Source organism: Cnephaeus nilssonii, assembly GCF_951640355.1.
Source record: "Cnephaeus nilssonii genome assembly, chromosome: 3".
Lineage (NCBI taxonomy): Eukaryota > Metazoa > Chordata > Mammalia > Chiroptera > Vespertilionidae > Cnephaeus > Cnephaeus nilssonii.
Window position 1 is genome coordinate 99,621,646 of NC_137074.1, and position 27,418 is coordinate 99,649,063.

Genomic DNA, 27,418 nt, shown 5'->3' on the forward strand with positions numbered 1-27,418 from the left:
CGTGGACATATGGTATCTTCAGAAAGGAAGTCAAGTTAACAGATAATTGCTTTACCAAAGTACTGAGATTCTAAGTTTTCTTCCTCCTTTCTTTAAATTATCTTTATTATTTTTAAGACTTTTAAAAATCCTCCTCAAGTAGGAATCAATTCTTTATTTCCTCATTTATATTTATTTCATTCATTAAAAACATACATTCATATTACTTTTAAAACATACATAGTATAGTACTAGTATCTTATCAGCTTATAAAATATACATTTGCAAAATCTATATATATATAAAAGCGGAAGTGATCATCTGACTGTTCCGATCATTTGCCTGGTAGTTATGATGCACAATGACCACCAGGGGGCAGACACTCCAACCAGTAGAGGAGGGAGCCCAATTCCTCACAGAATTGGCCGTGGGTTAGGTTGCTGCTGGGGCACTGTTGGCCCCGAATCTGCTTCACCCGCACCCCAGACCCATAGGGGGATGTCGGAGGCCTGGTCCCTCGGCCTGGCCTGCACCTTCTTGCAATCTGGAACCCCTCGGGGGATGTCAGAAAGCCAGTTTCCACCCAATCCCCACAGGACAGGCTGAGGGACCCCATCAGTGCACGAATCCATGCACAGGGCCTCTAGTTACTATATAAAACTGTTTGGAGACTACTTCTTTATGCACTACTGATATAAAATAATCCTGGCAAAAGATTTAAGGGAAGCATGCTGAAGATGTGTTCTATAGTCCATGTACCATACCTCACTGCTTACATGAAGTAGGTACTTAATAAATAGAATGGAATAATTTTCCAAGGCTTAACTTATTCTTCTTGATTATCTACCTGACAAATGAGTTGGATATCTTAAAATATTCCTATTTGTGTTTTGTATGTATATTTTTTATTGTTGATAGTATTACAGATGTCTCCCACTTACCCTCCTTTACCTCTGCCCTCCCAGCCCTTACCCCCCCCCCACCCCCCAGGTCTTCACCACCCTATTGCGGGTGTCCATGGGCTATGCATATAAGTTCTTTGATTTATCTCTTCTCGTTTCCCCAACCCCACATCAAGGTATCTCAGTCTGTTTCATACCTTCATGCTTCGGGTCTTATTTTATTGATCAACTCATTTTGTTCATTAGATTTCACAAATAAGTGAAATCATATAATAATTCTTTCTCAGATTGGCTTATTTCACTTAGCATAATATCCTCCAGGTCCATCCATGCTGTCCCAAAGGAATCAATTCTTCACACTGGGACACAATATACGGAGTACAGTCCTAATACAAGGTACAAATTTTGTATCCTGTTACAGTGACCAGCAGCCATCCTCAAGAATTCTGGCTTCAGTCACAAAACTTGCTTGCTATACACACTTTCTAGTATTCCTTGGTATAGGCTGTTTTCTCAAGTTCAAATGCCTTCTAGTGTCCACCTAAAACCTCTGCAGCCATTTTCAGACTTTTCTAATTAATGCTCTCTAGGTGAATAAACTTTAGTTTTAGTATTCTGTTGTAGCCACATCCATGCATGCACACACGCATTCATTCTTTCAAAAAAGAATTTTATAAAGAACACAATTTTAAAATCCTAATGATTCATTTACTCTTTGGAAACTGATTTTCCCCCATTAGCCTGACAGTATAAGGTAATCTCTATAGAAACTTTATATAAAATGCTGGTTGAATAAATCCGGAATCAGTGAATAATGTTGCGCCCAGAAATGTTGCAGGTACTCCACAAGCAACAAGGCCAAGCCCCTTTCACACTAACCTTACTTATTCTCCCCGCCCCCCCCTCCAGTTCCAGCCAATCCGGGCGGGCGCCGGCGCTGGGGACTGGTCCCTCAGGGCAGGGGGCGTGGCTTCGCAGCCTGGCCCCGCCCCCGCGCGGCGCTCCAGTCGCGCCCCCACCCCTAGCCCGGGCGGCGCAGTCAAGCGGCCGAAGCGGGCGGCGCGTCGCATCGCCTCCTTAGCCCTCCGCCAGGACCGGAGGGATGTTCCCTGCCCGGGAGGAGGCCGACAGGACGGTGTTCGTGGGGAACTTAGAGGCCCGCGTGCGGGAAGAAATCCTTTACGAGCTGTTCCTTCAGGTACCGGCGGGGGGGAAGGGGCGGCGGCGGGGGCGGGGCGCGCGAAGCCGGAAGCGCCGCCGAGGGGCGGGGCGCACCTGGACCTTTGGGAGCCCCGCCCCCTCCCGCCTGGTCTTCGCCGGGGCTGCGCGCGCCTCCCGGGGAGCGGCCGGGAGCGAGTGACCCTGGGGGCGCCCCCCGCCCCCGCCCCCGGGCAGTGACTGGGCTCCGCCCGGAGTGAGGGCTTCGCGGGGCTGCGGGCCGCGTGGTGCTCGGAGGAAAACAGAACCGCCCGTCCCTGCCTTCAGGTGGTAAATAAGCATCCTCCGGCCTCCCATCCCGGAAAGGAGATTTGTAATGTTTCCCCATCCGCCCTGTGTCCGCAGGCCCTTTAGGTGGAGGGCGTCTGATAGTGAGATTTGGGGTGATCTGCTCGGCTGAATCAGGACTGTGACCGATTAATTCCCGGTCAGTTCCTTTTCTCTCTCACCGAGAAGACCTGGAAGTAAACGGTCCAGGCCTGCGGCCTCCAGGACTCAGCGTCTGTCTCCTGCAAACACCTGTTCCTGTGCCACACCCCTAGGTCTCATTCCACCATTCATCTCATCTCATCCTTTAATGGCCCAGAATCACATGGCAAACACTGAGTAAGGTACTGTTAACGAAAAACAAACAAACATTGAAACTTGTAAAGAATTTTAGTGAGTTTATTTGAGCCAAACTATCGACATATGCCGGGAAGCAGAACCTCAATGAATTGAGATAATGCTCCGTAGAATGCAGGGTTACATCTATTTTTATACATTGAAATCAAAGGAAAGGGACGTAGGTGACTTACATGAAATCCATTGGTGACAGATTAGGGAGGTGGGACAAAGCAAAGCGGGGAAACCTCTGGGATAGGGTGAAAAGCGAAATGATGGACATGTGCTTCTCTTACAGAGATGGATACAGGATACTTTAACATAATTAACAGTTGACAATTAACTTGATAACAATAACAATGTGGGAGTGTCCCGGTGCCTTGTGTTGTGCCCTGAGGGGTCGGGGTCAAAAGGAAGTTACAAGTTACCCAGACATCTCACAGATATGTTATCTTGGAGGCAAAAAGGCAAATGGGCTCAGGAAAGAAGATCTAAGTTGATCTTTGTCAGGGAAGATAGCAGCTTAGGAATGACTGCCCACCATAACCTGTTTGTAGTTAAATATTTAATTTTCAGACCATCTTTTGTGGTTATTTTAGGTCTCTGAGTTTGCAAGACCGCCACGCAGGCCTCCCCTGAGCTTGTCAGGTTAGCAGGTGGCTTCTTTCATTCACAGTACTAAGCATACGATTTAAGAGGTAGACTTTGGTCTTTTAAAAAGGGAAAACAAAATTGATTGCCATGATTTAGGATAATCTACAGAAGAGCGGGATACAGAGTATAGCGAAGCTTTTTGTTTGTTTGTAAGTGTGAGTTCTGATGTCAGCACTGTGACCTTGGGCACGTAACTGAGTATCAGTGCCTCGATTTCCTGAAGTGTTGCGTGGGCGCAGTAGTATCTCCAATAGGATGTGTGGAGATTAAATAACTGAGTCCAAGTAAAGCAGAACTGAGCCTGGCACCTCCTGGGTGCTGCTGCCCACTGCTAACAGTACTGCTCACACTAACATCAGGAGAAATCGGGAAAGAGTGAGTCCCCCTATCAGAATAAGGACAGGTTCCCATGGAGACAATAGCAAAACCTAAATTTCCATGAGTAAGTATGAGTAGCAGCCATGAAAAGGGCACTTTATTTAGTTTTTGAAAGGCCCTTTGTCTCTGAACTAAAGTTCCCGTCTGTTGATGATACTAGTAGATACAATGTGATAGAGACAATCCCTTCCAGGAATATAGTTTCCTGTCCTGGACATAAAACTTTTTAATATTTGAAAAATATTAAGTATAAGGCTTTTAAGCTTATCCTTCTTCCAATAACTTGCCATCTTTTAAAACTTGCTTTTTAAAATCTGCTCTAAAACTTGTCTTTTTCCTTTAGTTATCCCCACCACCCCCTCAAATATCATTAAAACTTGTCACTCTAAAAAACATAAGGGAGAGGAAAGGGAGGGAGAGGAAAGGGAGGGGGAGGGAAGGGGAGGGGAAGAGGAAAGAAGGGGACAGGAAACTTAATCATTAATTTTCTCCAAAAACATGGTGGGGGTGAGGGGAATAAGGCATGAAGGCCCCCATGCACATATGTCATTTCTACTCAGTAAGGACTGGATCTGTAGTCTCATTTTTTATGATGTCTACCCAAACAAAATATTCATCTCTTCTCACGATAAGGCAACCAAGCATATGTTTTTATTTTACCTACGTCCTTTCTATTCTAGAACAGCGGTTTTCCACCTCTGCCACAAGAATTTTAAAACGTGCAGTGCCTGACTAGTCAGGGGCAGTGACTTCTTTCCCCTTAGACTGTCAAATAAAAAAATGACAACAGCCAACACAACAACCATCTGGTGTGAGTGAATGAATCAAAATTAGAACAATTTTTTTATCAGATTGGTAAAAATATAACATTTTTTGGTGTGTGCACAATTTTAGTAATTAGTTTATGTGTGTCATGAGAAGAAAAAGATTGAAAATCACTGTTCTAGGAGAAGTTGCTAAAAGTGAGGTATCTTTTAGAAAGGCTTCCACCCAGCCAACCTAGCAAATCTTGACAACTACAACACTATTTATGTATTTTATTTTGATAAAAAGACTAAGCTCTTGTGATTGTTGCTACAAGCACATCTCTTGTTGAATTTTATCTTTAAACGTGCTTTGACATATCTTTGTGAAAGATGAAACAGAGGGCCGGCGACCATGGGATACCAGGACAGAGGCTTTATTGGAGATCACCCTGCCGGCCGCCTTCCAGAGGGAAAAGAGAGAGAGGGTGTGCCGGGTGTAAGGCCTTTTGAGGGGAGGGAAGGAGGGGACGGGGCTTAGGGCACTCAGCACACGCTGATTGGTGGTTTCATGTAAGGTACATGATTAGGGTTAGCAATCGGGGGCTTAGGGTATTTGGCAGGTGCTGATTGGTGGTTCAATGTACAGTCCATATAAGGTGTTCAGGAATGTCCGGCTGCAGGTGGAGTTTACGTCATACTCCGTCCATCAGTTGGGGGAAGGGAGGATCTATCACTTTGAATTCATGAAATTCAAAGCATTTAAGATATCCTGTCCCTTTATGATTTCATATATTGAATACCAGTGGTAGAAAAGTATTGATTAAAATTGGTTTTATTACTATGCATTTATCCTTTTACTAGTGTCTTTCAAATTTCTGATGATCCTTTGAAGTGAGAAAGTAAGGTTTAATATCTTTGTTTTTTAACTAAGGAATGGAGTATAGATTTCCAGGTGAAAGATAATGAATTAAGTTTCAAAAATGTTGAGTTTGAAGTACAATCACACAAAAGTCTCCAGGAGGCTGTCTCTTAGAAAGAGGCACAAAAGAAGAAAATGAGTAGGAAAAAGTAGATTTGTTGATGAAGTGATCCTTGAAGCCAGAAGGGAGGATGAGCTAGTTCATGAGAAAGCAGAGAATGAAAAGAAGACTGAATCCTAAAATACAGCATCATTTGAAAGATGATAATTAACATTCTTCTTCAGATTAAAAACAGTTTCTTAATATAGTTATCCATCTCTACAGAGAAAAGCAATCAGTTTTAATTATGGTACAATTTAAAAGTTTGAGCCCTTCATTATCAAATTTTAGCTGTTTATGTCTTTGCCTCCTCTGATCATTACTGTGGTGATGCAAACTTTTTCTTAGTTACTAGTATAATTAACAAAATTATTTGTTTTATAATATTTGAATCCACTTTTTTACTCCATATTTCTAATTACAGGTTCAATATCACATATTGAATATGTCCATATATGATATTTTATTTTAAATAATACACCACAGGATAATATTCTCCAGTTGTATTTTGAGCCTTTCTGATTTTTCACTAATTATAAATAATGAACCTATATATTAAAACATTTCTTGATGAAAAAACTTTTTACAGAAAAAAATTAGGCTGTGATAAATTTTTACCAGTTTTATTTTTTTGTCATAACTCAACCAACATTGGGTTTGTCATTTCATTTTTGAGTTATACACTGTTACTATGTATAGAGATACATAGTAAATGCTCTCTAAATTGTTTTATTAAACCTAACTGAAGGGTAATATAGTATTCCTTTAAAAATTTGGACCTATTACCTAGAATTTCCTTTTCTTAACACCGTGAATGTTTCTTGATGAGCCAGAAAGTACCAAGAAAGTGTGATGAAGTATAATATTAATTGTTAGGAAAATCTATTATTAGCAGAATTACATAAAGCTGTTCCTGCTAACAGATATTTTTAAAATCTAAAGTTAAATGTACTTTGAGTTATTTGTAAAAAACACTTTAGATTTATGAGAAAATAATTTTTAAGTTTTTTATAGGCTGGGCCATTAACCAAAGTGACTATATGCAAAGACAGAGAAGGAAAGCCGAAGTCCTTCGGATTTGTCTGCTTTAAACACCCAGAATCAGTGTCTTATGCCATAGCTTTGCTGAATGGAATTCGTTTATATGGAAGACCAATTAATGTGCAGTATCGATTTGGTAGGTCGATCTGAGTTTTATTATTGTTGGTGATTTCAGAGGTGTAAGCATTTTGTTTTCTATAGAGCAAATATCAAAAAAGTGTTCCCATAGTCTCTATTAAATTTTCTCAGAACACATGTCTAATTCTTAACAGTATATAATTACTAGTAATTAGTATTGCCAATTACATTGCCAACCCTATTGTATCTCTTCTGTATTAAAAATTTTAATGTTCTATTTTAGTATCAGCCAGCAAATATCTATGATAGTTGCTATTGGCTATTATAAATTAAGCAAATTTAAATGAACTGGAGACACACAATTCTAGCTTTTATATAGCAAAAATATTTGCTCATCCTTTTGTCATTGCTAATCTTAATATATAAAAACCCTGGGTCCGTCACATCCACAACGACCAGGAGGCTCAGAACCAAATTGGCCGGCAGAGGAGGACAGTTGGGGGCGAGATCAGGCCTGCAGGGGAGGGCAGTTAGTGGTGATCAGGCCACCAGCGGAGGGCAGTTGGGGCCGACCAGGCCAGCAGGGGAGGGAAGTTGTGGGGGAGGGACCAGGCTTGTAGGGGAGGGCAGTTGGGGGCGACCAGGCCGGCAGGGGAGGAAAGTTGGGGGCAACCAGGCTTTCAGGGGAGAGCAGTTGGGGGCAACCAGGCTGGCAGGGGAGGGCAGTTGGGGTCAATCGGGCCAGCAGGGGAGCAGTTAGGTGTTAATCAGGCCAGCAGGGGAGCGGTTAGGGGCAATCAGGCAGGCATGCAGGTGAGCGGTTAGGAGCCAGCAGTCCCGGATCGTGAGAGGGATATCCCAGAGGGGTCCCAGATTGGAGAGGGTGCAGGCTGGGCTGAGGGACAACCCCCCCCCCCCCCCAGTGCACGAATTTTGTACACCTGGCCTCTAGTATGTGATATAAAATACCTACTATTTGGAAGATATGGTAGGCAACAGTCCTTCTCCTTGGACCTAAGGGAAGGAATCATGCTATGTATATTGCCCTGGATCTAAGCCCCTTTAAGAGCAACTGACCAAAACCAGCTCCAGAGTGACCCTTCATAGTGATGGAAGAAAGCTTTCTGACATGAATGGCCTCAAGTGCCTTCTCCTATACACATGCCAAGAATTGATCATCCTTTATTAGATATCCTGAGGACACTACTAATACTCTAGGCCTTTTATGTTTGAAGGGACTGATTGAGGTAATGCTTGCAATGCTTAATGTTGCTTCTCTCCCCTAAATGTTTCAGCCTTATTGATATACTAGAGGTCCGGTGCATGAAATACGTTCAAGGTGGGGAGGAGTGTGTCCCTCAACCCAGCCTGCACCCTCTCCAATCTGGGACATCCTTCTCACAATCCAGGACAGCTGGCTCCCAACCACTCGCTTGCCTGCCTGATTGCCCCTAACTGCTTCTGCCTGCCAGCCTGATCACCCCCTAACCACTCCCCTGCCAGCCTGATGGACGCCTAACTGCTCCCCTGCGGGCCCGATTGCCCCAACGGCTCTCCCCTGCCGGCCTGGTCACCTCTTACTGCCCTCCCTTGCCAGCCTGGTTGCCCCCAACTGCCCTCCCCTGCCGGCCTGGTCGCTCCACACAGCCTGCTGTTCAGTCGTTTGGTCGTCCCTCACTAACCCCCCTGCTGGCCTGGTCACCCCACGCAGCCTGCTTGTTCAGTCATTTGGTCATCCCTCACTAACCCCCCTGCCAGCCTGGTTGCCCCACACAGCCTGCTGTTCAGTCATTTGGTCGTTCCTCACTAACCCCCCTGCCGGCCTGGTTGTAGGCAGCCATCTTTGTGAGGGTGTGATGGTCAATTTGCATATTACCTCTTTATTATATAGGATCCTTTGTGTGTTTTTATTTCTCTTCCTATACAAAAACAAATATGAATGAAAAAAACAATGCCTTGTTGCAAAGGAAAAGTGCTTCTCTTTGCATTTCATTCTGTTAATTTCTTTGCAAAGAAAATTGGCTGCATCATGCTCTCAACACTGTCCTATTCTACCAGCTTTTAGTTAATAAAAGCTGGTGGAATGGTCCAGGACATTATGTTCTGACACTTTCCTACACAGCTGCTTAGCATCCTCTATAAGGTTGCATTGGCTTTGTCAGTGAAGTTTAAAGAACTCATGCCTTATACATGGGAGGCAAATAACACTGATGAGTTGCTATTTTTAGTTTACAGGTGTATAGTACAAAACAGCATGTATCTTATATGGTCCCATGTCAATATAATTTTATTGTAGAGCCATTGCTTTGGACAAAGCCTGATTATAATTTAGTTATTCATAATAATATAAACTATCTGTAAATATTACTTGAGAGACCAATAACATATTCATGTATCTTATATGAGTATAGAATTTTACTTAATACTATGTCCTTTTTGGTTTGGAGAGTTTTTTATGGTTTTATGTTAGAACTCAAAAAAATTATACAATGAAGTAATCACCATGTTATTCTATTTCTTTTAAAGGGAGTTCTCGCTCTTCTGAACCAGCTAATCAAAGTTTTGAGAGCTGTGTTAAGATCAATTCACACAGCTACAGGTAATTAAAATATTTTTTCATGAAGGTCAAGAAAATATGTTCTTGTGACAGGAAAGGTTTTGGATTATTGTAAACCTTACCATTTAGGCATACAATAAAATTAAGGAATTCATTTTTTCTGAAACCATGAAAAGTGACAAAATATTTTCATTTAACTTCAGTCATATTGTTTTTAGCAGTATGTGGTAGAGAGTTATTTCTGTATATTCTTTACAGCTTATTATGTTCTTTTCATAGCTGTTAAATCATCTAAGCATCCAAGGCCTCATTGTGATGGATCAGTTAGCCTTTGGTGGAACTATTCTCAACACTTACAATTGGGATATACACCTATTCATCTGACTGCCTCTACTTGCCTGTGTTAATTGCACTCTTCCCAAAGTATACTCTCTATCCCAAGGATTAGTATTATTAACATTAAAATTGTACAACACACTGGAGCAAGTGGACTAATGAAGACTAGCTAATAGATCTAGCCAGTTTTTGTAACATTATAATTTTTTAAACATGTCCATAGAAGAAAAGAGTACACTTTTAAATGAAGCTTTACACACCACAATTTTTTAATTAGCAATTTTTATTACTATATGAATGTATAGAAGAAATCAGCAAATACGTGTTCATGTTAATATCAGCAGTACATTTAGGAAAGAGCATATTTATATAAACAGTGAATATACATTCAAAAATAAATTGAGAAAAATATCTACCTTTTTTCGACTTCAATATCTGTAAAATATTGAGTTTAACCTTGGTAATTATTAATGACTTGCTCTGCTGTCTTCATATCTAAATGTTCTTTTTCTTTAAAATTAACATTGCTTACTATTTTCCTGTCAAAAAGCCAAATGTGACTCTAAATATTGAGATTTCAATATGTAGCTATTAATATGACTTAAGGTACTGCTGTACCTAATTAACTGATTATTTGTGTATGTATGTTTACAGTTAATTACTGTTAACCACATTCTCTTAGAGGATCTCTCTCTCTCTCTCTCTCTCTCTCTCTCTCTCTCTCTCAATTACTAAGAGCTGTGGTTTTTATTTTTAAGAAAAAAGAACATTTGAGGGTAGGAATTTTAACTTTTTATTATTTTTTTTTGCCTTCCCAAAGAAATGAAGAAGCCATGGGCAGTTCTTTCTTTCCCATGCAGTTCTTTCCAACTAATAATGCAGCTTTACCTCAAGAATATTTTTTCTTTCAGAAGATGGTAAGTTTGACATGCCTTTGGTTCAATATATAATGTGATGCAAACTGTGAAGAATATGAAAACTATTTGGACCTTACAGTGCTCAAATCTAACCGTGGGACAAAGTCAGCAGCTTCCCAGAACACTTTCCCCCAATGGCAGAGGGCTCTAATACAGTCATCTTGAGTCCAGAACATAGTACCTACATCAGCAAACAGCCAGCATGTCAGTTGAAGAGTGGATGGGAGTGATGATGCACTATGGTCCAAGTAAAATTTGAGTAGAGTTGTCATTTAAAGGACATTTTGTTTTGTTTTGTTTTGTTTTGTTTTGTTTTGTTTTGTTTTGTTTTGTTTTGTTTATCCTCACCTGAGGATATTTTTACATTGACTTTAGGGAAAGTAGAAGAGAGAGGGAAAGACAGAGAGAAACATCCATGTGAGAGAAACACAGAGATTGGTTGCCTCCCGCATGAGCCCAACCAGGCTGGGTAGGACCCTGCAACCAAGGTACGTGCCCTTGATCAAAATCAAACTCGGGATCCTTTGGTCTGCATGCCGACGCTCTGTCCACTGAGCCAAACCGGCTAGGGCTTAAATGGCTGTTTTAAAAGATATTTTTTAGAATTGAATTATTTTATTTAGTGAATTGTTTTTACATAATGTAAACATTAATCACAAATATATTGCTTTGGGACTTGGATTAATTTAAAAATAATTTGTTTTAACTGGAGACAAGATTCTCAATGTAATAAATACATTATTTCCAAAGACTCTCAAAAATATGGTTTTGGCTTAGAAATCTTAAGTATGATCTTTATTATTAAAGGGGAACTTAGGAAATTGTTTGTTTTTCCAGCTCATCATTTTATACATAATAAAATTGAGGTCAAAGAATATTGATCAACAAGCCCAAGATTGTACTTGTTAGTGACAGATGTGGGACTATAACACAGGTATTCTGATTGACAGGGTGGGGTTTTTACAAACATCCAGCATACATGTAAGCTTCAGATTTTAAAACAGCTGTTTTCACTTTTGTAAAAAAGAAAAATTGATAATGTAACTTTTGGAAAAAACTTTTCTTAGCTATAGTGAGCTACTAGTAAACACCAGTTCTCATCTGAAACTGTCAATATCTTTTTCCCAGCATTTTTAATCTTTGGTAGATCTGAGAAAAAGATACACATACACTTACTCTCATGTTATCTCTATTAATCTTTAATGTACTTTGAATAGTTAGAAATTTGAGTTAAAAATTACTTCAAAAAAAAGAAAGAAGTGTATATCATAACTATTGACAACCGTGCTATACAATATGGTGGCTATTAGCCACATGTGAGACCAAAAAACTGTATCACCATGTTATTTATGCTGTAACCAGTATAAAATTTAAAATATTATTAATTCAGTTACTGGATAACTTTTAGTTGAAAGAACTTATTGATATGTGTATCTACTTTCTCAAATGTACATTTTATGTAACCTAAATTTAGATCAAGTATTTTCTATGAAAATTTATTATTGGAATTGAGATATACTGTAAGTATAAAATGTATACCAGATTTTGAAGACTTAGTATGAAAAAAGAAAGGAGAATATCTCATAATTTTTTATTGGTTACATGTTGAAATGACAATATTTTGAATATTTTGAGATAAATAAAATGCATTATATATCGCACCTGTTTGTTTTTTTTTTATATTTTATTGTGCCTCCTTGAAGACTTAAAACTACATATGTAGCTTGCATTTTATTTTATAGGTAATCTGTATACTACTTGAACCTTTGTTAACTATTTAAGGAAACTGCCACATCCCTACTTTGCAAAATCATGCCCTTTCTTATACTAATACACAGTTTGATTTTCTGGTAGTTATTTGTATAATGCATGTAAACTGTAAACTTTTTTAACATTTTGGTCATGTTTTGATAAATGAACGTTTGTTTTTTCCCACAGCAGTGGCATGCATGTAATCCAGCGCTGCAGCTTCCTTACTGTGAGATGACAGCACCCCTTCCTAAGAACACAGCTGTGCCTCCTTCACTAAACCATGTTCCCAATCTAGAGGCTGGACCCAGCTCTTATGAATGGACTCACCAACAACCGCATGGCCCTGACCTTTACCAAATTAATAAACGAAAGAGGCAAAAACAAACTAGCGATAGTGATAGTAGCACAGAAAACATTAGAGAAAGTGAATACAGCAAAAAGTTCCAAAAGTGTAAGAAGAAGAAAAGATATTAATATTACCTTCAAATGAATTTATCTACACTGGTCTTGATGCTTTTAAAAGGAAAGAAAGAAAGAAAAAAAAAAAAAAGGCTGTATTTTACCAAGTGACAAATGTTATGGCTTTCTTATGTTCTTGGAAATATATAATAATATGGCATCTGATTTGCTATTGAAATTTTGTTTTCAATTATAAAGACTTAAAAATAATATACTACTTCTTGCTTTGGTAATGGTATTGTTGACACATTGTCAACAAGAAATATACTTTTAAGTGATATATTTTAATAGTGATAATGAAATTTCATAAACTGTCAATCAAAAGCCACTTATGGATAAGGCACCATGCTTTCCTAGAGTGTTGCTTATATTGAATGGTAGATTTTCTGAGTGAAAGTAGTACAAATATTTAAGAGTTACATGTTGTTGTTCCTAACAAAAATGGAATAAGCAAGCTTTAGTTTCCTTTGCTAATATCATTTTTTTATTTGTCAATATGGTATTTCTCAGCCTTATGCTCCTATAGGTTTACTGTATTTCATAAAATGAGGATATATGATGGTGATACCTAAGGAAAAATTATTATTATGGAGCTATTTTTAGCATCATTCCCTTTTTATACAGCTGTATATAAATACGAACATCTGCCTCATCTCACTATATTTCATGAAAATTAATTGGCTATGTCTGAATTTATCATCAACTTCTTTTACCAACTGGATTTGAGAGGGTATATTTAACAAGTAAATATTAATAACAATAAATAGACTATCCCATTAATGTATGTTATTTAATATTTATTTTCAAATCAAGTTTCCTATTTCTAGCTTGTTTATTTAATATGTAAAATTAATGGTTTATTTGGACATTTTTGTTCACTTTTTTGCTCACCATAAACTTAAACAATGAAAATGTTTATTTATTAAAGCTAATTGAAAGAATCATTGGGAGGTCCCCACCCAATTCAGTAGGAAAAGCCATGCTTGGATAGTTCTTTTTCATGTTGAATAGCACTTTATAGATCTTTATTATTTAAAATAATAAAGATGTTTTTAGCAAAGTGAGTAACTGAATTTAACTTTTAGTTATAAGTATACAATGCCTTATATTCGGCTTGTTTTAAATCTGAATATTAGTTTATTTCCATCTGATCCACATGAAAAACTAAATTCTGCTTATTGTAGGTTTGACCTGTATACTTTCATATTCCTAACTATTCACACTAAAAAAATAAAAAAAAAATTTTTTTTCTTTTTAAGTTCACATTTTTTTGTAATTTAGAATTATGCCAAAGGGAAAATATATTTCTATGTAAATAGGAAAAAAAAAACAAAAAACACCTTAGCCCTAAATTATTTCAGTATGATTGGCATTATAGGGAATATCTACAGGAGAAATGTATCTTAACAAATAAGAGTAGCATATTTGTAAGAAAATTATCTTTAAATATTGTTACAGGATTGGAACTGCAAGGAATTCTTGCATCTTCTTTCAGGCAGGAATTAACTCAATAGCAACTTCAGCAAGTCAGCCAATAAGAAACAACCAGAAAGCAAATTTACCTCTTTTATTTTTTTTATTGTGTCCTTCTTCCCCCATTGTCCTCCCCCCCCCCCCCCCCCCCCCAGGCTTATATGCAGGCATACAAGTCCTTTGGTTGATCTCTCTCCCTTACCCCCACTCTCCCCTACCTTCCCTCTGGGTCTGATAGATGCTTCTCTGTCTCTGGATCTGTTTTTGTTCTTCGGTTTATGTTGTTCATTATATTCCACAAATGAGTGAGATCATGTGATATTTATCTTTCTCTCACTGGCTTATTTCACTTAGCATAATGCTCTCCAAATTCACCTCTTTACCTAGTGTCTTTCGTTAGAAAATATAAAACTTCTCAAAATGTTAGTAGTATCTACAATCCTAGGTAATTTTAAATTATCTACTTTCCCAATACTATCTTTCAGTTAAAATTTATTTAAATTATTTGCCTTAGAGTGTTTTGTTTTTACAATTTTAAGTCTCCACTCTCAAAAATCTATTTATTTTTAAGTATGTATACATTCTACTTCAATTGTTAGATGAAACATGGAATTTGAGAACAAAATCAGTCTTTTATTCTCATACTAATTAATTTTTTCAAAATTAATTTCTGTAATGTAGTTGGAAAAACAAACAATAGATAAAGTAATTATAATTAAAGTTGGTCCAAAAGATGAATTCAAAACACACCCTTGAAATATGTAAGTGTGCATATTCTACCTCATGTTTTCTATTTCTATACATCCTAGTAAAGCCAATTATATCAGAATTAAGGGTCTGTTTCTCATTAATTTTTTTCCCCCATTGAGCAAAGTAAATTAAGAGCCTGAGCTTGATTTTGGTAAATATGAGCACTATTATATAAATCTCTATAGAAATTATATTTCCAACTTAAAGCTAAAAAAAATCTTTTTAACAAAAACTGATACCTGCCTTTCTACTTCAAGCCCAGGGAAGGTGAGTGAGCACAGCCTTTCTAGTTTTCACTACGCAGTAATTGCTGATGTTGTTAGTGATGATATTATTCTGCCTGAGCAGAGTGAGCCCTACAAGTTCACATGATGCCCCAGCTGTGGGCTAAGTAAAGTTTTCTTATTCCCAGTCATGACCAACCTGTAGGAATCACTTCATGTGCCTGCAAAAACTGCCTTAGCAAATGAGGAGTGGTGATCTAATATTTGGTTCTCAGTTTATCTGGTTCCTGGTAAATTTTTCTTTTGCACTTCCAATACCATCTTATTATATCAACAGGTTATATAAGGATTAAGAAATACATATACAACTGAAATTGTAAATAGAGAACATAACCAGTATAAAGGTGTAAACTAATATTTTTTTCTGAATTGTAAACCCTGAGAAAGATTAAGCCCAATAAGCCTACATAATATCATCTACTGTAAGGAGCCTGCCTCTAACAAGAAATTGGCTCAACTACTTGACCTTGTTTGGGGAGCTTAAATATGAAAACATTCTTTAAATGAATAGTGTTGATCAGTCTAACACACTATTTGAATCCTAATAATTACTGTCTTTGCTTCTATATCTATATGATAAAAATGGTAATATTCTGTTTAGGAAAATGGCCCTCATCCCACCTGCTTATCTCAGGCTGATAAATCCTCATTGATTTTAACCTGCCTCCAAGTTAATCACAAGAGAAACATGCAGAATCTCCTACTTGCTAATCAAAACCCTGGAAGTTATAGACAATTTCCTTCCTTTATTTCTAAGTGGTTTTAGCTCCTCACTGTGACCTTGTTTGGGTTTTCTTCATTTCCTGATTGGAGTATTCATTAAGAAAATCAGTCAACAATGAATATCATTCTAAACATAGATTTTGGTGCTAAAACTACATCACTGAAAAAGTATGGTTCCAACCCTCAAGGAGCTTATGGTCTAGTGGCAGAAATGGACAGAAAGGTGATTTTAGGAAAACGTTGTATCAGAGGTAAACACAGTGCAATGGAAGTGCATTAGAGTCTCCTTTCTTCAAATAATCCTGGGAGGAGTGAGCCAATCACGTGAATACGCAGACTAAAAAGAAGGGATCTAAGACTTCCACCTTTGCACATTGTTGACTGATTTTCAGCCCTTGGAGGTGTGGCTCCAAGTTTTGAGCCAGTACAAGTAAAATGTCTTGCCTCTTGTCAGTACCACCTCATTCTCTTAAGGATACAGGGTCTTGGAATATGGAAATAAATTAAAAATATAAAATATCCTGATCTTATGGAACATTCTAGTAGGAAGAAAATAAAGACATGTTTAGGAATTGAAACAAACCAGGAGTGGAAGTAAACTGGATATCTGAGGGAAGAGCTGGAAGAAACATACTTAGAAGAAAGGGAAGGAAGTCAGTGTGGTGGATGAAGCTGATCAAGGGAAAGATGAGATTAGAAGATAATGGGACCTTATCCGCCATTGTAAGCACTGACTTGTAGTGGGGATGCTTTGTAAATGGGTGAAAGTGAGGGTGTGAAAAAGGCGGGAATATTGAGCCTATTGAAGTTATACAGGCAAAGAAAAGGTTGCTTAGATCCAAGTTGTAGCAACAGAAGTGGTAAATGGTCAGATTATGCATATATTTTGAAGGTAGAGCTGACAATGCACCACTAATTCTATTGGGAAAGCGAAAATGAATGAATGGAGTCAACAATGTCTCCGAGGTATTTGGTCAGAGTAACTGGAAGAATAAAGTTACATTTATTGATATGAGGAAAACTATGAAGGAGCAAGTTCTGGAGCAGAATTTTGGAGATGTTAATTATGATTTAAATACCGGAAGTCTAATAGGACAGATCAAGAAGTCTGTAAACATAAGATTGTGGTAGAAGTCTGGGTTGAAGTCTTAAACATTTAAAATATTGCAATGGTATTTCAAGCTTTAAGACTGCATAAGAACTATGAAGTACAGGTACATAGAAAGGAAAGAAAGAATAAGAAATGTTAAAGGGTCTTCTTTAAGAAGATGTAAAAAATATATCAAAAATATGAATAATAAAATGGCAATAACATATAAATCTATCAATAACTACTTTAAATGAAAATAGATTAAATTCTCCAATTAAAAGACATGCAATGGCTGAATGGATAACAATATGAGACCTTTACATAAGCTGTCTATAAGAGACTCATTTCAAATTGAAAGACACAAACTAGAAGTGAAAAGGGAGGGACAAAGTTATTTTATGAAAATGGAAACAAGAAAAAAAAATCTGGGGTAGCAATACTTATACCAGACAAAATAGACTTTAAAACAAAGGCTATAACAAGAGACATCCAACAACCCAGCAGTTCCACTTCTGGATATTTATCTGAAGAAATTCAAAACACTGAATTGAAAAGGTGTATGTTCACTGCAGCATTGTTTACACTAGCTAAGATGTGGAGTAGCTTAAGTGTCCATCAACAGATGAATAGATAAAGAAGTGGTGCATATATACAATGAAATATGACTCATCCCTTAAAAACAATAAAAGAGAACAAAATCTTGCCATTTGCAACATCTATTGACCTAGAGGAGTGGTCGGCAAACCGCAGCTCACAAGCCACATGCGGCTCTTTGGCCCCTTGAGTGTTCTAACACCACTTCTTCAAAACAGACTCACCCAGGCCGAAAACTGACTTCTGTGCATGGGACTCAAAGTTTCAATCGCACTATATGTGCGTGCCTGCACGTGGTATTTTGTGGAAGAGCCACACTCAAGGGGCCAAAGAGCCACATGTGGCTCGCGAGCCACGGTTTGCTGACCACTGACCTAGAGGGTATTGTGCTGAGTGAAATAAGTCAGAGAAAGACAAATGCCATGTTTTCATTTATATGTGAAATATAAAAAAACAAATTAAACAAATAAGCAGTTCAGAAACATACTCATAGATACAGAAAACATTTTGATGATTGCCCAATGGGAACAGGTATAGGTTGGCTTGAAAAACATGAAGGGATAATGAAGTACAAATTGATAGTTGCATAATAGTCATGGAGATGTAAAGTACAGAATAGGTAATCCTATATAATAAAGAGGTAATATGCAAATTAACCATCACTCCAACATACAAGATGGCTGCCCCCATGTGGTCAAAGATGGCCGCCCCCATGTGGACACAAGATGGCTGCCACAAGATGGCTGTCAGGGGAGGGCAGCTGTGGGTGATCAGGCCAGCAAGGGAGGGCAGTTGGGGGCAATAAGACTGGCAGGGGAGCAGTTAGGCGTGGATCAGGCTGGCAGGGGAGTGGTTAAGGGATGATCAGGCTGGCAGGCAGAAGCATTTAGGAGCAATCAGGCAGGCAGGCGAGGGGTTGGGAGCCAGCAGTCCTGGATTGTGAGAGGGATTTCCGACAGTTGGACTCCCTCAAGGGGTCCCAGATTGGAGAGGGTTCAGGCTGGGCTGAGGGACACCCCTCCCCCATGCACAAATTTCCTGCACCAGGCCTCTGGTGTAGTAAATAATGTTGTAATAACTATGTATGGTATCAGATGGGTACTAGGTTTATAGGGGTAATCACTTCATAAATTATATAAATGTCTAATTACAGGGTTGTACACCTAAAAGTAATATAATGTTGTAAATCAACTGTAAGTAAAAACTAAAAAAAACTATTTCCAACATGAAATTAAATTAACAAACTCATAGATACAGATAACAAAATGGTTATCAGGGGGAAAGGATGGTGGTGGGGGAGACAATGAAGTTTGTGGGGGATCAAATGTAAGATTATGGAAGGAGCCTAGACTTCAGTGATGAGCACATAAATAAGTATACAGATGTTGTATTACAAGAGAGAGAAGATAGCCCTGATAGCCAAGGATGGAAAGTGGAGACCGCATAGAGACTGGTGGGAAGGGTGGAGGCATGAAAGGGCCGGCTGGGCTCCCACAGACAGCAGCTGAAGAACTGGGATGCCCACTCTCACCACTCCTGTTCGACATAGTACTGGAAGTATTAGCCATTGCAATTAGACAAGAAGAAGAAATAAAAGGCATTCAAATTGGAAAAGAAGAAGTAAAGCTGTCCTTATTTGCAGATGACATGATATTGTACATAAAAAACCTGAAAGACTCCATCAAAAAACTATTAGACTTAATAAATGAATTCGGCAATGTAGCAGGATACAAAATTAACGCCAATAAATCTATGGCATTTCTATACACCAATAGTGAACTTACAGAAAAAGAGACTAAAAAAGCAATCCTATTTACCATAGCACCAAAAAATTTAAGATACCTAGGAATAAACTTAACTAAGGAGGTAAAAGACCTATACGTGGAAAACTACAGGACACTGAAAAAAGAGATAGAGGAAGACGTAAACAGATGGAAGAACATACCATGTTCATGGATTGATAGAATCAGCATCATTAAAATGTCCATACTACCCAAAGCAATCTATAGATTCAATGCACTACCCATTAAAATACCAATGGCATATTTCACAGACCTAGAAAGAATTCTCCAAAAATTAATCTGTAATAAAAAAAGACCCCGAATAGCCACGGCAATCCTGAGAAAGAAGAACAAAGTAGGTGGGATCTTAATACCAGATTTCAAGCTGTATTACAAGGCCACTGTTCTCAAAACAGCCTGGTACTGGCACAAGAACAGACATATAGACCAATGGAATAGAATAGAGAACCCAGAAATCGACCCAAACCACTATGCTCAATTTATATTTGACAAAGGAGGCATGAGCATACAATGGAGTCAAGACAGTCTCTTCAATAAATGGTGTTGTGAAAATTGGACAGATACATGCAAAAAAAATGAAACTAGACCACCAACTTACACCATACACAAAAATAAACTCAAAATTGATAAAGGACTTAAACATAAGATAGGAAACCATAAAAATACTAGAGGAATCCACAGGCAGAGAAATCTCAGACATATGCCAAAGCAATTTCTTCACCAATACTGCTCCTAGAACAATGGAAACTAAAGAGAAAATAAACAAATGGGACTATATCAAAATAAAAATCTTTTGCACAGCAAAAGAAACCATCAACAAAACAACAAGAAAGCCACTGTATGGGAGAACATATTTGCAAATGTTATCACTGATAAAGGTTTAATCTCCAACATCTACAGGGAATTTATACAACTTAATAAAAGGCAGATAAATGATCCAATGAAAAAATGGGCAAAGGACCTAAATAGAATCCTTTAGAAAGAAGACAGAAGGAAGACCAAGAAACATAAGAAAACATGCTCAACGTCACTAATTATCTGAGAGATGTAAATCAAAACGACAATGCGGTACCATCTCACACCTGTCAAAATGGCAATCATCAACAAATCAACAAACGACAAGTGCTGGCAAGGATGCGAAGAAAAAAGAACCCTCATGCACTGCTGGTGGAAATGCAAACTGGTACAGCCACTGTAGAGAACAGTATGGAGTTTCCTCAAAAAACTAAAAATGGAACTCCCATTTGACCCAGTAATCCCACTTCTAGGAATATATCCCAAGAAAGTAGAAACACCATTCAGAAAGGATATATGCAACCATATGTTCATAGCAGCACAATTTACCATAGCTAAGATTTGAAACAGCCTAAATGCCCATCAGCAGATGAGTGGATTAGAAAACCATGGTACATCTACACAATGGAATACTATGCTGCGGTAAAAAAGAAGGAATTCTTACCATTTGCAGCAGCATGTATGGACCTGGAGAGCATTATGTTAAGTGAAATAAGCCAGTCAATGAAAGAAAAATACCACATGATCTCACTCATTTATGGAAAATAAAGAACATTATAACCTGATGAACAAAAAGATAGATACAGAGGCAGTAAAACACCAAACAGTCTGTCAAACTACACTGGGAAGGCTGGGGAGTGTTGGGGAGGGAGGGAAATAGATCAACCAAAGGACTTGTATGCATGCATCTAAGCACAAACAATGGACACAAGACACTGGGGTGGGATGAGGGCATGTGACAGGGGGTAGGGGAGGCCGGGGGAAGGTCAATGGGGGGGGGGGGGAAGGAGATATATGTACTACTATTTGTAATACTTTAAACAATAATAAAAAAAAAGAACTGAGAAAGGTGCCCACATAACATCTGTCAGGGAGAGATGGCTGGAAATTGAAGCACCCTCTTAAAGGGCCAACGCACAACATTTTGACTACAGTAACTCATCTTGGGCTCTGGCAGAGGGAGGGCAAAGTGGACTGAAGCTGTGTAAGTATAAACCAGCATTGGTGGACCAGGGGTTAGAGCTTGGAAGGCAGACACCCTAGTTTCCTGTGCTGAGTCATTCCCTTATGCTGTGGAGGTCATCTTTCACAAACCTTTGCTATCCTGCATTTTTGTCTGCTGGGAAGACAGTTGACCCACCTTATTAGAAAATCCTTTGCCCCACCCCGTGGAGCTTCTGAGGCCCATTAATAGACTTAGAATAACAATTAGCCTACAGGCAGAGGCAATTGTCCTACCCTATTGGAAAACCTCTCCCCCACCTGTGGACAATTGCTTAAGGATACTCCAGACTGAATCCAATCAGTCTCCCAGCAGAGGTGGTTCTGTGGAGGCTTTGAGACTTTGCGTGACCTAATTAGCCAGAAACAGCAGTTTGGGTCTCTGCCCCAGACACCATTGTGGACAGGTCAGCTAGGCAAAAGCCAGGGGGACCCCAGAAGCCTGAAACTTCCACCTGTGGGACCAGCTCTGAGGGGGAAGGAATACAGCTTAGAACAGGGTAATTCAAGGTGTGAGACTCTAGGCAGACCCTGCCTCTGGAGTCTGACCTCGGGACAGGTGGCACGTGGGTTGAACCTCACTGGCAGCAAGTCATAGGGGAGATTCCTCCCACATACGGGACATCAACAATCAACTCCCAATTACAACAGGAGAGCCCAAACAACGCACACAAAAGGCATTCCTAGAGTATCCAGTTCAGGTGAACAAACAGACTCCACCACTCGATCCCTCAAGACACTTTCTACATAAGGAAATCACACAAAGACTGGAAGGCATAACAATTCTACCTAACAGATAGATGCAAATACAAAGACACAGCTAAAATGGGGAGACAAGGAAACAATCCTTGAAGGAGAGAAAAGAAGGAATCTCCAGAAAAATAACTAAATGAGATGGAGGCAAGCAACCTACCAGGCATAGAGTTCAAAGAAAATGATTATAAAGATGCTTAAGGAACATAGTGCAAATTACAACATGAAAAGGAAGATAGAGGCCATGAACAAGAACCATATAGAAATGAAGAATGATATATCAAACATCAAGAATATTTACAGAACATTTCACACCAAAGCAACAGAATATATATTCTTCTCAAGTGGAACATTCTCAAAGATAGCCTACTTGATAGGGCACAAAACAAGTCTATACAAAGAAGATTGGTATAATGCCAAACATCTTCTCAGATCACAATGGCATGAGTTAGAAATCAACTACAATTAAAAAAAAACAACCTCAAATAAGTGGAGATTAAATAGTATGCTATTGAGCAACAAATGCATTACAATGAGAGTAAGCAAGAAATTAAAAACTTCCTGGAAACAAATTGAAATGAACACACGATGAACCAAAACCTATGAGAAACAGCAAAAGCAGTCCTGAGAGGGAAGTACATAGCACTAAGGCCTACCTCAAGAAACAAGAAAAAGTACTAATAAACTATCTAACCCTGACACTAAATGAATTAGAAAGCTAACAGCAAGAAAAAATCCCAGAGGAAATAGAAGGAAAGAAATAATAAAGATCAGAGCAGAAATAAATGACACAGTGACAAAAAAACAAAAACAAACAAACAAACAAAATTAAAAAAAAAAAAAAACAGTATAAAAGATCAATAAATCCAAGAGCTGGTTCTTTGAAAAGATGAGCAACATTGATGAACCCTTAGCCAGACTCATCAAGAAACAAAGAGAGAAGACCCAAATAAATAAAATCAGAAATGAAAAAGGTGATATAACAATGGATACCTCAGAAATATAGAGGATTGTAGGCAAATCCCATGAACAACTATATGACAACAAACTGGACAACCTGGGCAAAATGGACAAATTCCTAGAAACATACAATCTTCTAAAATCAATCAGGAAGAATCAGAAAACCTGAATAGGCCAATAACAACTGATAAAATTGAACCAGTAATAAAAAAAAAAACTCCTAGCAAACAAAAGTCCTAGACTGGGTGGATTTACAGGTGAATTTTATCACACATTCAAAGAAGAACTAACATCTGTCCTCCTCAAACAATTTCAGAAAATTCAAGAAGAAGGTACACTTCCAACTTCTTTTTGCAACGCTAGCATTATCCTAATTCCAAAACCAGATAAGCCCACTACAAAAAAGAAAATTACAAACCAATATCCCTGATGATCACAGATACAAAATTCTAAACAATATATTAGCAAATCAGATCCAGCAATATATTTAAAAAATCACACACGATAATATTGTACCTAGAAAGCCCTAAAGACTCCACCAGGAGACTACTAGACTTAATAAATGAATTTGGCAAGGTAAAAGGATACAAAATCAACAGCCACAATTGATGTCATTTTTATACACCAGTAATGAACTCTCAGAAAGAGAAACTGAAAAGCAATCCCATTTACCATTGCAACAGAAAATAAGATAACTAGGAATAAACTTAATGGAGGAGGTAAAAGACCTGTACTTGGAAAACCATAGGACACTGAAAAAAATAAATAGAGGAAGATACAAACAAATGGAAGCATATGCCATGTTCAAGGATTGAAAGAATTAACATCATTAAAATGTCTATACTACCTGAAGCAATCTACAGAATCAACACAATCCTTATTAAAATACCAATGGCATACTTCACAGAGCTAGAATTGATACTCCAAAAAATTATATGGAGCCATAAAAGACCCCAAATAGCTGTAGCAATCTTGAGAAAGAAGAATGAAGTAGGAGGGATCACAATACCAGATATCAAACTATACTACAAAGCCATTACAAAAAGCCATTATAACCTAAACCGGCAGGTGGGCATCCCCCAAGGGCTCCTGGCTGCCAGAGGGATATCTGACTGCCAGCTTAGGCTCGATCCCCTGGGGAGCAGGCCTAAGCTGGCAGGTGAACATCCCCTGAGGATTCCCAGGCTGTCAGAGGGCACAAGCTGGGCTGAGAGACCCACCACAAGTGCATGAATTTTCATGCACCAGGCCTCTAGTATAAAATACTCATATAACTCAACAAAAGGAAGACAAACAATCCAATTAAAAACTGGGCAGAAGACCTGTATAGACATTTCTCCAAAGAAGACATACACATAACCAAAAGACACATGAAAAAATGCAATCACTAATCATCAGAGAAATGCAAATTAAAATCACAATGAAATATTACCTCACACCTGTCTAAATGGCTATCATCAAAAAAGGAACAAACAGCAAGTGCTGGGGAGGATGTGGAAAACAGGGACATGCACTATGAAAAACAGCATGGAATTTCCTCAAAAAATTAAAAATGTAACTTCCATTTGACTGTGAGATCCCACATACAGACACATACTAGTATGTCTTCTCAAGGATGCTTACCCTACTGATAGTATCAAATAGTTAATTTTAGTTCAAGCTATTGTTACAATAAAAGCCTAAGAAGGAAGGTAAATGGGCTGTTTGGTTCCTATAGCCAAGCAGTCCCTTAACCCTCTCTTTCACAGAAACGTGTGTCAGAGTAATCATTCATTTGTCGCTCAGGGTCTGCTGGACAGCCCTGGCAATTGACCAACAAAATAAGACCTGAAGCAGGAAGGCCTGAAACAGACTGACATACCTCTATATGGTATTGGGGGGATGAAAAGAGATAAACCAAAGAACTTACATATTTACATGAATAGCCCATGGACACAGGGTATGAAGACCTTAGGGGAGGAGGGAGAGGCTGGGAGGAGGGAGGGAGGGGTGGAAAAGGAGGCAATGGGAGATATCTGTAATACTATCAACAGTAAAAAGCATACTTAAAATAAAAAGAGGAAAGGAGATGAGGTCTATGGATTGTGCCCTAAGAATTGCCAGTATTCATAGTGGATTACCATAGAAATTCATTTCTTAGGGAAATGAGGAGAAACAGCCGGCAAAGTAGAATGGCAAGCAGAATGTACAGAATAGGAATCCAAGTGAACAAAGTGTCTCCAGCAGGAAAAAGTGATTAGTTGTGTTAAATACTATTAATATGTCAGGTAAGATGAGGACTCAGAATTGATCCCTTGACTTAGCAATGATCCTTTAAGACATTTTGGATAAAGGATTTTGGCAAAAACATGATTGGAGTGATTTCTAGTGAGAATAGAGGAAATAACTGATATACTGCAAGAAAGATAACTTATTAAAGTATCTTGCTGTAAAACAGAGGGGATAAATAGGGCTATAACTCAAGGAAAATATGTGATTAATAGAGAATTTTATTGGATTGGTTGATTTTCGTAAAGACCTAAAGAATGTCTAAAATTTTGCTATTGTATCTTTTCACATTCTCTGTGGCTTAATACTTACTATTTTAAAAAATTCTTACTCTTGTTTAATCATATTTTTAGAGGAAGAGAAGATAAAATTTGTCTCAATAAGTCATGATTAAAAGGAAGTTGTTTACTGATTAAAATAATTTTTATCTTAAGAAAATTAACTCTTTTACATATGTTTCAGCCCAGCTGGCATAACTCAGTGGTTGAGCATAAACCTATGAACCAAGAGGTCACAGTTCAATTCCTGGTCAGAGCACATGCCTGGGTTTCGGGCTTGATCCTGGATCATGCAGGAGGCAGATGATCAATGATTCTCTCTCATCATTGATGCTTCTATCTCTCTCTCCCTTGCCCTTCCTCTCTGAAATCAATAAAAAGGAAATATACATATGTTTTATATTTTCAACTTTATTTTTTCATTTTCTTTCCAGAAGGTTTAATTTTCAGACAGTTAATATGTTTTCAAACCTATCAGTCCTTTTTATGGTTTCTGGAAATTTTAACATGAGTAGAAAAGCATTTCACAATGCAATATTAAGAAAAACATCTTTTCTTTTAGAATTTTGTCAGATTCAATTTTACATATTGAATGAGTCATGGAGTACTTTCTTAAGATATGAGGACATAAAATCTAGATTTTCATACAACATAAGCAATTTTGAGTTTCTTTCATGGGTCATGGAGTACTTTCTTTGGATATGAGGAGGTAAAATCTTTAGATTTTCGTACAACATAAGCACTTTTAAGTTTCTTCCTGAATGCTTATATTAAGATTTTTTTATACCAAAACAACAATTATGTTTCCTCTGTTGTGCAACCCGGAAGAGGATGCAGTCATGATGAAGGAAGTGACACTCCCAGTGACAGGTATTATTTCCCCAACCATTGGAAGAGGAGTTTGAAACCAAAATTAAGTTGAAGGAAGATGCCAGCCTTCTACATAGAATAAATAGTGCAGATAGCAAGGGGCTCAAGTGAATTTGATTCCATTTCCACCTGAGGTGGCACAGTAATTTCAATGAAGATTATTGCATTAAAATTGAATTTAGAAGAATTTGTGATATTTTAAGGAATAAGGGGGTTATTTTTCAGCAAAATAAACAGTTTAGTGGTAAGAAAATGAAAAGTGTAATAGAAATATAGCAAATAAAGTGGGGAGATTTAAGGAACTCAAGATATAGCTGACAGCAGTCAGAAATTTAAAAGTCAACTAAAATTTAAGTTGAGGGAGTTTTAAGTAATATGACACACTTTAAAATAGCATAAGAAATCTATCTCCTGTCATAAAATATTTTAAGTGAATAGATGAGTGAACCTCTAAGGAAAGTAAATTGTCAGCTGTTAGCAATGAGCAGAATATTCTGGAAAAAGAAAAACAACAACAAAAAAGCAAGCATCCACTCTGACAAGAATTGAGCTGAAATAAGGATTCCCTGCCACTGTGTCCAGCCAGGATTAAACTAAAATTCAGTTTTCTGTGGGCCAAGTGGCTGGCTTCCACCCCAAGCAGGGAGAACTGTAACTTACCCTGTGTCTTCAAGTTTAGGACAGCGGTGGTCCCTGCAGTGGCACACCCACAGCACACAACTTCAGCTTCTCAGAAAGAATATTGGGAGCATGGTGAACCGTGCCTTCATTGTCTTGCTCTAAGATTCACTAATAGTCCCTTCTTCAACCCCTCTGTGGGATGGTGAGAAATTTATACTGAGTCCTGTTGCAAGATAGTTGGTGACTCCAAAGCCACCCATCTTACAGGATACCAACTTTTAAGAAGCTATTTTTTGA

General features: G+C 38.2%; 1 protein-coding gene across 1 annotated transcript; it reads left to right on the plus strand.

The window, feature by feature from the left end:
- The first annotated feature begins 1,892 nt into the window (after nucleotides 1-1,892).
- RBM11 (RNA binding motif protein 11) lies at nucleotides 1,893-14,202 on the plus strand. Its single transcript, XM_079767108.1, has 5 exons — nucleotides 1,893-2,079; nucleotides 6,514-6,676; nucleotides 9,145-9,217; nucleotides 10,332-10,428; nucleotides 12,367-14,202. Exons 1-5 carry the CDS (start codon nucleotides 1,984-1,986, stop codon nucleotides 12,652-12,654), a joined length of 717 nt encoding a protein of 238 aa, XP_079623234.1. The 5' UTR covers nucleotides 1,893-1,983; the 3' UTR covers nucleotides 12,655-14,202.
- The last annotated feature ends 13,216 nt before the right edge of the window (nucleotides 14,203-27,418 follow it).